We start from the raw sequence: 12,319 nt of genomic DNA, 5'->3' as shown, positions 1-12,319 counted from the left end.
GGTGCTCTGACTTATGCATACATTTGTCTGCTTTTGCAAAAATACTGTGTCCGTTTATTATTTAATTTTAACGTTGTAGGTTTGGATTTTGCATTAAACCAGATATTTCTCTGAAACCTTCTTCACAGCCATATTTCTAACACTGACGTGTGACACCGGTGCATCTGTCTCTGTCTTACATACATTTATGATATGCTGGCTAGACAGACAGACTGAGAAGACTGGTGTCCAAAGTCACGACCCTGCCCTGACCTGGATGAAGGAAGTGGTCACGCTGCTTGAGACAAAGCAGGGCAAAGGAGAGTCTGAGGGGCTGGCTGGTCAGCCTCTAACAATGGGTCCGTGCTCTAAGACCATGGGCCACACAAAGGCCAGAGAAACCCCCTCCTCCCCGCTCCCACATTGCAATAGAGCTGGCATTTCACACTGGCCTGTGAACAACCATTCAATCAAACTACTGTTTAACCTGACCCCTGGCTTACACAGAAATCAAGACGAGTCTGCTGGGATGTATTCAGGTAACTGACCTTACTGACCTAGACACAAACACACAAACGTTTCTTTCAGCTAAATTTCCTTCACCTAAAATTAAAATTATTTTGATCTCAAAATGCAAGTTGTGTCTTATTTTGTAACTGCTGCTTCGAAGTCCTGCAGATTTTCTTTAAAAGCAGGTAATCAATAGGCCACCCAATAAATAATGTGTCTAGTGATGGACACAAGGGGCAATAGCACCCAGGGGAATAAGACACGCCACCAGACCCTTCGTCTGGGTTAACTACCCTCGAGCCAGGGCTGAGAGAAGCGACCACATGACTCTCTCTCTCTTCTCAATGGATTGCTCCTCCCTTCTACCTGTACATGGCTCAGATCAAGGTGTGGGGGGCGCATATCAAACAGGCTGGGGCCTTTGATGTGAATGGAAACACAAACACTGATCTGAGGAGAGCCGTAACAGCTTATTTGTTCCCTTTAGTCATTCATTGAGCTGCTTGTTGAATGTGTATGTCTTCAAAGGACTGCTGCATGCTCGGGTGGTACAGTAGCCGAGGAGGCCCTGAGAGCAGCCTGGCCTATAGTGGGTTGTGAGAAGGCCATCTGGCTTCTTGTTCCTTAGATTTGATATTGATTTATTGGCTGTACATGGAAAGATAAGGGGAGAGCAGCTGCCTGACGGTCTCTGCATCCTCGCAGACAAAGGGCCCCCTGGTCATCTGCATCCTGTCTAAATTTGAAATGTTTCAAAAAAATTTTAATCACATAACACACTGAGTGTTAATAAACCTAAAAACCAATGAAAAAATCTGAACTCACCAATGGAGTAATAGTCTTCCCATATTGACATAACAATTCTTAAGTCAGTACTTTTATAATTATTACACAAATGAACTCACAGGCTACACTTTAGTTGCAGATTTGACACTTTATGTATTGAATTTTAGCACTTTTATTGGTCTGCAGGACTGAAATAGCTGCTGTTAGTTGTAATAAAGGCCATTTCCAGTAATGAGGTGCAAAATTCCATTTGATATTCCTAACAAACCCTGACAGCCCTTCACAGAAACCATTAATGTAAAATTAGGTTCTTATGCATAACAAGTCTCCGGTTCCTGTGAAGTGAGCTGATGAGTGCTGCAGTTTGGCCTTGTTGGTGGAGGTGTCAACCCGGTGCCACAGTGAGTTGTTCTTATGCCTGATTTTTTCTCACCAACACACCCCCCACCAAAGACACACTCACACAGAGACAGACTCTGGTGTCACCCACCCAAGCCGGTTCCTCTTCCCCCTCCCCCTCCCTTTCTTCCCTTTCCCCTCCCCTGCCAACACAAGCCTGTGATGTGATTGTCTCAGATAATGAGGTGAGAATTTTATTGCAGCAGTCTGTGAGCCTGGCACCAGTCTGTGAGGATGACAGCCACTCGGGCCTCCGTGTGTCCTCCTGTGGTATCGGGCGCCCTCTGTTGTCTGTTGTGAGCTCACACTGGATACACAGGCTGCTCTCTCGAGCCCCCCAGCAACGCACTTCAAAGTGGGAGATCAAGGGTTGACTTGCGCATGACATCCAGAGAATGACAATGCCTCAGTCAGCCTACACCTACTTCTACGTGCCAGTCCCAGAGACACAATGGCATGCAGGTTGCTCCCGCACTACTTTGCTGCATGGAGGAAGTTCTCATTCAGGAGAGGAATATACATACAGGAAGAAGGCAGTGCTCTATCTGTATTCTATACAAATACTGGTGGGCAGAGGCAATGTGAGGGGCACAGGAAGGACAGTGGAGGAGACAGAGTGGCAACAGATTCTTGGTGATTGCTGAAGCATTAATTGATAAGACACAATACGAGACCACGTCACACCACTTATCTTTAAAGGAGCACGTCTCATTATCTTTACAAACTACACACATGACAGTGAGATCAAAGTGGGGTCTTTTTCATGCTTTGGGATGCAGACAAATGCAAACCTACACTGACTTCGCTCAGGTGAAGCACTGTTGTGAACTAATTTACTTTCACTGCATCAAAACTTGTACAAAGGGTAAAGCCAGCATCCCATTTACACACACACACACACACATACCCTTTTCCACCCCCGGTAGGCAGCTAGAGGGGGAGTGAGGGGAACTTCTTGTGATCAGGCTGTCATTTCCTCCGCTTGGCTCTGTTTTTCCAGAAAGCCTTTGTGAAGGAGCCAAGTGGTCCAGCCGCAGGCAGAAGGTGGGCTCCTCGCATGCAACTGAGGTTGTCAGCCCGGCAGGGGAGGGGGGCGCTCCAGGTGGGCCAAGACGAGGAGAAAACAAACACAGTGCAGGAACAAAACAGCAGCAACAATTTCCTGCTGATTAATACAGTCATACAGTAAACAAGGAAAGAATTGATCTATAAATAACCATGTCAATCACTTGAACACTGTTCTTCTGTGCAGTTTGTCTTTTGTGACCATCCTGCAGAATCATTTATGATACGCGTGATACGTGGCTGTGCAACATCATTATACTGTTGTCTTCTCATGACGCCATGATGTTAAAACGAAGGTCAACTTATAATATTTAAAAGGATTTTTCATTGTGCATGAAATTAAGAATTCTTTTAACAGAATAAGGATGGTATTTATTTTAATTCCTAGCTGTTTCAATATTTGTTTCAAACCAAACCCCAAAGTAGGGTGATTGTGTCATCTAAAATAAAATCTCACTTAGGCATGAAATACTGACTACTTTGATTCCTAAGTGTGCCTAAAGTTTAGGAGTCAGGTTTTGGGAGTGTGGTTTAATTCAACCTATTCACTGTTTTTTAATTTACTGTAGAAGCACACAACAGCACAGATGACACATTCACTTGCTGCATTTTTATCTCACAGTTTTATCTCGCAGTTGTGAAATTTGAAAAGACTGCTGTGATAAATAAAACGCAACAAGACACTACATGTCCATACTGTACATCATCATACTTTTGCACTTGCTTGTATGTTAATAAAGTAATATGATAATAATCCTGCACAGCAAGGTGCTCAGCAGGAGCGCAGCCATTAGAAATTTTTAATACTCTAAAGGAGTAACATGGCCTGTGCTTTTTTATTAATTGCAAACCTTTGACATGTTTTTAATCTTGGAAAGTTTGATTGACTTGGTTATTTGCAGCAAACTGCAAGTGTGAAATAAGTTTGCAATTTTCCAATTTCCTTTGTGTATAGCTCCCAACATTTGCTTTTAACTATCGGGTTAATTTATTAAATTCGTTTTTAGCTGGCAATCTCAAATAAAGTGCTCATGTTTATGAACTCATTCTCTTTTTGAGTATGTACATGAATCAAACTTAACAAGGCCTGAACATTTTAACAAATCTGAACTAGGCTTGTACAAGACATCTAAAACATCCAGTTTAATACTGTTGCAGTGTTTTAATGCAGTATAGTACTTTCATACTGCATTTTAGGGTACTTCAACTTGACTAAAACGACATGATCAAGCCCTTTTTTGGCAAGAACTTGCAGTTTTACTTGGATTTCCAGTTTCTGTATTCCTGCCTCCTCTGCTGGACTGGGTGTAATAATAAAAAGTGAGTCTCTGAGTTTTAAAACCAGGTCAAAGAGCGCCCTCTAGTGTTACTGAGGCTGCAGCTGCAGCAGGACAAAGTGACGTGAGTTTGTCACATAACACCGCTGATCAGGACAGGACACGGACACCTCCTCGGCCTCTATATTTAGATGTATAACCTGCACGATCCAATCCTTCCCGGTCCCTCGAAGAAAACCCGAAATTATTACAGGATCAGTTCAGAGAAAGGCCGAACAACAATGGCCTCAGTTAAAAAGGACAACAGGCTGACCAGCTCCCAAAGCTTCATGTGCGTCGGCTTCGCAGGGTTTTTCAGTAAAACCGCGACGTCGCCTTTAGAGGTGGTAAAAATCAAAAGCCAGGTTGGAACTTTTCACTGTAAAAGAGGTTTCTGCCAAAGTTTTCTTCTGATCTACCACAATGACGGACTTAGAGGATTTTGGAAAGGAAACTTCGCCTCTTGTCTCCGGTTGTTTCCCTACACTGCTGTGCACCTCACAACATACAAAAAGTAAGTGATGTCGCATATTACGTGTATGTGCAAATTGTTTTATCTCACATTGAATTTTACTTAATATCTGTATGATGTTGATGTTTTCATCCAGTGTTAGCTAAATTAGCTTGTTAGCCAACTTAGTCAGCTGACTTAGCAAGTTTGTGTGGTCTACAGTGTGAAGAGTGCATAACATATTAAAATGAGTAAAAGCCCGATAAAGCATCTTAATGGGGCGAATTGTTTGATGCCTGACACGATTAAAAACAACAACAAACAAGAAGTTTCGCTTTATTCCGTGCAGCGGAATGTGTAGCTACTTCCTGTTTCCATACGAATCATGCCTTCTGTTTTCAGCCAATCAGAAGGCTGGATCCGCTCAGCCCATTTTAAAAGTGGGGGGTGTCGTGTGCCCTGAGTTTTGTCCTTCAGGCTGTCTGTGTTCATTATATTACTATCATTATTGTTCCGTCGGCTCATTAATTGAATAGTCGTCAGTGAAACGTTCTCAAATGGAAAAAGCCCAAGGTGATGCCTTCAGATTCCTTGATTTGTGTGATTCACAGATAATTAGTTTACTAACACATACTAAAGAAACCAGTCACATTGAAAAAGCTGAAACTAGACACATTTAACATACTTTCTTAAAACATATTTAAATATTAAAATACAACTATTTGAGGACTGTTTGGCCGTGGTTTGAGTTTGATACTCTTCTGAAAAAAATAAATATACTGGGGGGGGTTATTGCTGCCTGTAAGGCTGAGTTTCGGGAAAACGCTCACAGCGCCTGTTGAGTTACTGCAGGTCAAAACATACCGCAGTGCCGACAGCATGGCTGATAAATAAACATGCAGGCTGCCAGGAGCATGGTCATAAATACATTATCCGAGATCTGTAGACTGTACTGCAGCTGCTGCAGTCAGTAGGTGTCCTCTCACGCTGCACAACACATGTGCATGTAAACACCGCCCCAACCTGATAGGACAAACCTCAAACCTCTGCCCTGTTCTGTACACATGTTCCAGGAAAAGCAAGTCCCTTCCTCTAAGCCAATGTTACACACATGCCCAATTTTATTGTTCAAGAAAAAAAACTTATAGATGGGTTTTGTTAAGTAAAATATGGACAAACTTGTACATTAATCATAAACAAAAAGAAAGAGACACGTCCGGAAACCATTCACCAACCACAGCAACCATCACCTACTTCGAAATGTTATTAATTTTGACCTCCTATGTGTGCAGGATAGTCCACCTCCACATGGACGATATGGGCTTCATCTCTCAGTGGAGAGCCATACTTGCTGGTGGACTGGCTGGGATTGCTGCTGCACTGGCCACATACCCTCTGGAAGTGGTGGAGACCAGGCTCATCGCTCAGAGCTGCAGAGAGCCCACGTACATCAGTGTATTTCACACTCTCTCAAGCATTTACAGACGTGAAGGGTTTCTTGCGCTCTACAGGGGCTTTTCTCTCACTGTCTTGGGTGTGTATGTAAATGAACTTAAGTTCATTAATGGGTATATCTAGCAGTCATGTATTTCTGCTGACCTAACATTCCTCCAGACAACAGTTGCCATCTATAGTCTTCACATAGTAATGTAATTTAGCGTGCATTTAAATTATCTACAGGTGCATTTCCATTTTCTATTGGATGCTATGCAGTCTACATGAACTTGGACAAGCTCTGGCAGGAGCCTCCTTTTCGCTTCACACCCCTGCAAAACTTCATTAACGGCTGTCTTGCTGCAGGAGTGGCACAAACCCTCTCTTACCCTTTTGAAACTGTAAAAAGAAAGATGCAGGTAAGTTATGAGAACAATGTTTCTCAAGATTTTTAGATTTGAAACAATACATTAAATAATAGATCTAATATCAGGATTCGATAGGTGTAAATCAGGCAGCCAATTAACAATCATTAGACTCTTGGTTGTTTGACTTGTGAGTCATTTAAAGGAAAATATAAATTGACAAGGTTTCTAGACATCTCTTTACCCCAGTTGTTTGCATAATGATTGAGCGGGAAATTATCTGATAGGTCTTTAAAATAGATCACTTATCTCTCTTCTTCCCATCTCTTTTTATCTACAACAATTAAGAGGCGTCTAACTACATTAGGTGTTTGGTGTAGGTCCTGTATACTGGGTGTAGTACCACCTGTAGTCCATAAGGGTGCAGTGGTGGTTTCCTTAAGCCATGATGACCATACTAATGTTTTAAAACATGGAAACTTAGAAGGTAAATTTTCTAATCATTATATTATTATTATTATTATATTAATTTTTTTTTCCTAATTTCCTTTAAGCATATGTCAATTTATATAAATACATTGTCAGATCATGCGTTTCAAAACGGCATGTCTCTCTCTGACATGTACTTTGCAAGTCTGAGCTGTCATCTGTATATTAAGGACACATAGCAATGAACACAATGGCGCTGCAAAGAACAGAGTACTACATCCGGTTTTATCAGTCTATTATTAGCTACCACAAGATTCAGCAGCAGCTGGGAATGTGAATGTGAATGTGTCCTGGGCCTGCAGAAGCTATAGATAAGTTCTCTAAAGATAGCCAGTAACTATCAGACAGCAGGCGAGCTGAGGGTTGTGTGTGTCCAGTACATCAAACCATGATTGTGTCACCTTAAAATAAAGGATAATGAGATGTTGCACATTTAATTTAGGGATTCAGTCTGTGAAAGACCTCAGTCAAATATTAAATGAAAGGCGATGATGGTGATATAGCTGTTTGACTCACTTCCTAAATTTGATGTTTTCTCTGCAGAACTGTTTGAAAACAGTTTGATCAGTCTGATATTCTTATGACTGCGTGTTTTCTTCTTCTCTTTGGAAACCTTGAACTTTGTCAAGTGACACTTCCCTTGTCACATAACGGTCAGCCTGTAGTGTTGGAAATGTGGTTACCGAAAAAGCATGGCACACTGGAAGAGTCGTGTTACATATACTTTTACTTTATTAACATAGGTTTATATCTCCTCTTAAATCTTTAAGGTTTCCTGCCACATTACATTATTTTTGCTATTATTATTATTAATTCATCTTGTATTACTACTTTTGTTATGGTATTACTTGTTTCTATAGCGTTTCCTTAATTGTTATTATGTCTTATGTTAATATATAAAGATAATTTATATTTAGCCGGTTGATTCCGGTCACTTGCTACTTAAAGTTCAAATGAAAAGTTGATTAAATCAGCACATACCACTACAAAAAGACAGTCCCACAAAAAGTGACAGTTATCTTGTCAAGCACTCACTGACCACAGATCAGAAGGGTCACTTTTCATTTACTAGTTTACTTTTAAGGATAAAGACTACTGATAAACTTTAAATGAACTTTCTGGTTATTTCTTTGCTGATTCACTGTTATTCTTTCTATATTCAGGCGCAGAGTGCCCATCTTCCCCATTTAGGTGGAGTTGACGTCCATTTCAGTGGAATGATTGACTGTTTCACACAGGTTGTTAAAAACAAGGGCATCCTCTCACTGTGGAATGGTCTTACTGCCAACACAATAAAGGTACAGTTTCTCTTATATGTTCAGAAAAAGCTTTATCTCAGACGCTCCATTCATATGGAGAGAGTGCTTGTCCACTTTATCTTGTGTTACATACAAGGAACTGAAATAACTGCACATGATTAGGAGCACGAGTGTGACGCTGAAAGAGGGGCTTACGCAAAAAGAGGGGCTGGGGAGGAGGGGACGGGCATGGAAGGCAATGTTCAGTGTGTAATTCATAGCAGGAATAACATGAGCAAGGTGAGCGAGGTCTGTCTCTGGGACACCATGCTCCACTCTCATATTTCAGCTGCAAATGTCATGATAGTTGTATATTGTTTTCCAAACAGAAAAATACATCTCACACCAAAAACTAGTTGGTTTGAGAGCACAACCTTCACTGTGTTCACATGATTGAGGTCACTGATTAAACAGTGCTGGCATTGTTTTAAAACCATCTCTATCTCACAACCTTTCGCCTTTTCTTTATAGATTGTCCCCTACTTTGGGCTTCTTTTCACCTGCTTTGAGATGTGTAAACAAGTTTGCCTTTACCGCAACGGGTACATCGTCTCACCTCTGAGCTACAAGCTTACACCAGGGGTCGACCAGAGCCTCAGGCCTTACGAGCTGGAGGAGGTGAAACGTTACTTGAAAAACAGGAACTTTGGGTCAGAGGAGTCATCTATTGGAAACCGCTGGTGAACTGATTTGACTGATAACACTTGACCAGCAAAATGGATCATTTGCCAGTGGCATGTCTCTGCAATAATTACATAACAATATGTCTCAGGTTGCATGTATTCATAAAAGCAAATGACATTTAATATACATCATATCCTGCAAGCACTGTTCTACCTCTTTCAGAGTGTTATTTTATCTGACTGTGTTATTTCTTTATGATATGTTCATTCACCTATGTTTTAACCAAATATGTGCCTTAAGTATTAACTATTTATTTGGGGACTTCTTTCACTAACTACTGCATTAACATCGAGATTGCCCTAGTTTATTTACACAGGTTGTAAAGGCTCTCTGTAAAGTTTTCTCTGTAGTCAAAATGGCACTTAAAAGAAATGAGAAAGGAGTCTGTGAGGAAAAGATGATTATATGGTGCACCTTTTAGTACTGTTTGCTCATGTAAAATACTTTTGCCATTAAAATCAAAGAAATGAACTACTAGCGTTTGACTCTGTGTCAACATTACAACATATGTGTGTTGCTAAATGAGTTTGAGGAGTTTCAAATAAATGAAACATTTCAAATGCTAGATCCGCCTGCTGACACCGGGTTTTTCGTGGAATCAGTCAGCTGATTGAATCACGTCCTGCTGCTCTGCACTGTGGGAACCTGAGTGACAGCCAAAGGACATTAACAGATGGGATGACCTTTACCACCAGTGGAGCCTTTAGGCCTCAGCAGACATTTGACACAACTTCAGGGGGAAATAACCGTGACCCAGAACTTAATGTAACAACTGAGCTGAGAGCTCGACTTCTGTTCACTGTGATTCAATCACAATATCTCAAACAACCCTAAGAATGATAATTAACTTCTTCATATCCCTGCTAAGATTTACTTGAGTGATCAAGGAGAGCACCAAATCAGAATCCAAGGACATCGGTTAGTCCCGCCCACAAGGCTTCAACCGACCAATCAGAGACGCGAGTCGAAGTTCACGTTTTTTCTCGCGTTCAGTCTTCTTAAATCCCCTCACATCTTCATGGGAATCGGCCATTTCAACCGCACCGGCAAACCCCACCGACCAAGTAACGGGACGGCGACTGGTAACACCTGAAGATGACTGATCAAGCTATTTCCTTCGCCAAGGATTTCTTGGCAGGTGGTATTGCCGCTGCTATCTCCAAAACAGCTGTAGCACCCATCGAGAGAGTCAAGCTTCTCCTCCAGGCAAGTGTTAATAGTTTATTATTATTATTATTATTATTATTGGAAGCATCAGACATTTAATAACACTTTTTGATTTCATTAATATCATTAGTTAGAAGTAGTATCGTGTTAATTAGAGGCTGCTTGCGTGTTCTTAGTTTTTGCAGGGTTGTATTTTGTTATTTCTAAGGGATGGGAGGTAAATATATTTTTTAAAAAAGTAAAATATTTTGTGGTAAACGCATTAATGTGAGTACTGCATTCTTCGGAGTAGAGACAGGAGTCTAAAAATAGTCAATCAGAGCAGCTCTGTGTCAGAGATGGTGCAGCCACATATGAGGAATGAGCATAATAGAGGCGCATCAGACCTGTTACGTAATACACCGGCAACCGAGCTGCTGTCATATAAAAAAAATGGTGTCTAACAGGAGGCAGGCAGACTATCCGCTGTGTCTCCAGTGTTCAGAAATACTCATCCTCCATGACAGGTCTGTATTTTGGCTTGACAATTAACCATCAAGGTCACAGCAAGGTATGCGCCATGGTTGTCCCCTGCTGCAGTGGGCCTGGGCTAAGCAGCAGCAGCAGCAGCAGCAAGAGGAGGAGGAGGAGGAGGAGGAGGAGGGGCTGTAAATCGTTGAATGGATGCCGTCATGAGTTGTACTCTAGCACATGGATGCAAATGTGCCTGTGAGACAGACACGTGAGAATCATGGCAGTGTGCTTTAAAGGTTAGAAAGTTACCAGGTTGAAGGTAGATGCTGGTTCACATGTCTGTTGCACAATGAAGCAACAGCTCATGAGTGAGTTGACAAGTTTTTCCTGCTTTTTATTCAGCCATCTCTAATCCACTGCAATATCTCTGCCCTCACTACAGGTACAACATGCCAGCAAACAGATTTCAGCTGACAAGCACTACAAGGGCATCGTCGACTGCGTTGTCCGTATCCCTAAAGAGCAGGGCTTCCTCTCGTTCTGGAGAGGGAATCTGGCCAATGTTATCAGATACTTCCCCACTCAGGCTCTTAACTTCGCGTTCAAGGACAAGTACAAGAAGATTTTCCTCGACGGCGTGGACAAGCGCACACAGTTCTGGAGGTACTTCGCTGGTAACCTGGCATCTGGTGGTGCAGCCGGAGCCACGTCTCTCTGTTTCGTCTACCCCCTAGACTTCGCCAGAACACGTCTGGCTGCCGATGTCGGCAAAGGTGCACACGAGCGTGAGTTCAAAGGCCTGGGAGATTGCTTGGTGAAGATCACCAGGTCTGATGGCATCAAAGGTCTGTACCAGGGCTTCAACGTTTCAGTACAAGGCATTATCATCTACAGAGCTGCTTACTTTGGCATCTACGACACTGCAAAGGGTGAGTTTCCATTATCAGGCATTGCAAAGCTTTCCTCAGTGAAACTCCTGGCCTTTCAAGATCGAAGCTAATCTTTCTGATTGACATTTCTCTTACAGGAATGCTACCAGATCCCAAGAACACACACATTGTTGTCAGCTGGATGATTGCTCAGTCTGTGACTGCCGTTGCTGGACTTGTGTCCTACCCCTTCGATACCGTGCGCCGTCGTATGATGATGCAGTCTGGACGCAAAGGAGGTAATAAACACAAACCTAGAGCTTTTTGGTTTTGCTCCTTAGTTGTTAGAATAAAGATTTGACTGGTTTGTAATTCTCTTTTATGTATTTCTTCAGCCGACATCATGTACAGCGGCACCATTGACTGCTGGAGAAAGATCGCACGTGATGAGGGCGGCAAGGCCTTCTTCAAAGGAGCCTGGTCCAATGTGCTGAGAGGCATGGGTGGAGCCTTCGTGCTTGTCTTATATGATGAGCTTAAGAAAGTCATCTAAGTTGTTTTTGTATGTCCACTCTTCATGTTCTGAAGTTTAACTGTAACATATCTTGTACATTTGGAAGGACTTAAATGCAGAGTTATATTTATAGGGACCAACTAGTATTTTCTACTAGTTGTACCGGGGGAATCTGTTGTGCACTGTTCTCTTGGCCCATGCTTTTTCTTTTTTGTTTTGCCCCTCACCAGTATGTCATTCCCTGAACACACAAACCTTGCCGGAAAAAGAAAAATAAAGGCAACTTACAGAGTGAATCTCCTGCCTGGGTTTTAAACTATATTCATGTCTATGTAGGGTACGGTTGCAGAGTGTGACTGCGTCTCCTGGCACTTCAGGAAGCTATTTGGCAGTCTGTGAAATGTAAGCTCAGAGCCAGAGATGTCTTCAGGTTGTAGTTGGTGAGAAGCCAAAATCAGCTGAGGAAGGTCACCTGCTGATATTATTTCAATCATGCTTCCAGAAAAGTGAAACCCAATCCTGTTTGCTAGGAGTCATTTA

At 42.1% G+C, this 12,319-nt stretch overlaps 2 protein-coding genes across 2 annotated transcripts; both read left to right on the top strand.

Moving 5' to 3' along the window:
- Positions 1-4,131: 4,131 nt before the first annotated feature.
- slc25a43 (solute carrier family 25 member 43) lies at positions 4,132-9,253 on the top strand. The gene is made up of 5 exons (XM_026357070.2): positions 4,132-4,569; positions 5,799-6,040; positions 6,187-6,359; positions 7,958-8,092; positions 8,564-9,253. Exons 1-5 carry the CDS (start codon positions 4,208-4,210, stop codon positions 8,774-8,776), a joined length of 1,125 nt encoding a protein of 374 aa, XP_026212855.1. The 5' UTR covers positions 4,132-4,207; the 3' UTR covers positions 8,777-9,253.
- Positions 9,254-9,785: 532 nt separating this feature from the next.
- slc25a5 (solute carrier family 25 member 5) lies at positions 9,786-12,075 on the top strand. The gene is made up of 4 exons (XM_026358539.1): positions 9,786-9,982; positions 10,839-11,325; positions 11,424-11,564; positions 11,661-12,075. Exons 1-4 carry the CDS (start codon positions 9,872-9,874, stop codon positions 11,816-11,818), a joined length of 897 nt encoding a protein of 298 aa, XP_026214324.1. The 5' UTR covers positions 9,786-9,871; the 3' UTR covers positions 11,819-12,075.
- Positions 12,076-12,319: the final 244 nt, after the last annotated feature.

Source organism: Anabas testudineus, chromosome 10, assembly GCF_900324465.2.
Source record: "Anabas testudineus chromosome 10, fAnaTes1.2, whole genome shotgun sequence".
Taxonomy (NCBI): Eukaryota; Metazoa; Chordata; class Actinopteri; order Anabantiformes; family Anabantidae; genus Anabas; species Anabas testudineus.
Note: the sequence above shows the minus strand (reverse complement) of the source record. Positions and strands in the feature narration are given on the sequence as shown.

Bases quoted from the DNA above. Each gene is read 5' to 3' on its own strand.
- slc25a43 (XM_026357070.2), top strand. From the start codon at position 4,208: ATGTATAACCTGCACGATCCAATCCTTCCCGGTCCCTCGAAGAAAACC. The intron at 6,360-7,957 runs GTAAGTTATGAG...TTCTATATTCAG, and splicing joins CTGTAAAAAGAAAGATGCAG to GCGCAGAGTGCCCATCTTCC. The intron at 8,093-8,563 runs GTACAGTTTCTC...TTTTCTTTATAG, and splicing joins TTACTGCCAACACAATAAAG to ATTGTCCCCTACTTTGGGCT.
- slc25a5 (XM_026358539.1), top strand. From the start codon at position 9,872: ATGACTGATCAAGCTATTTCCTTCGCCAAGGATTTCTTGGCAGGTGGT. The intron at 9,983-10,838 runs GCAAGTGTTAAT...CCCTCACTACAG, and splicing joins GAGTCAAGCTTCTCCTCCAG to GTACAACATGCCAGCAAACA. The intron at 11,326-11,423 runs GTGAGTTTCCAT...TTTCTCTTACAG, and splicing joins CATCTACGACACTGCAAAGG to GAATGCTACCAGATCCCAAG.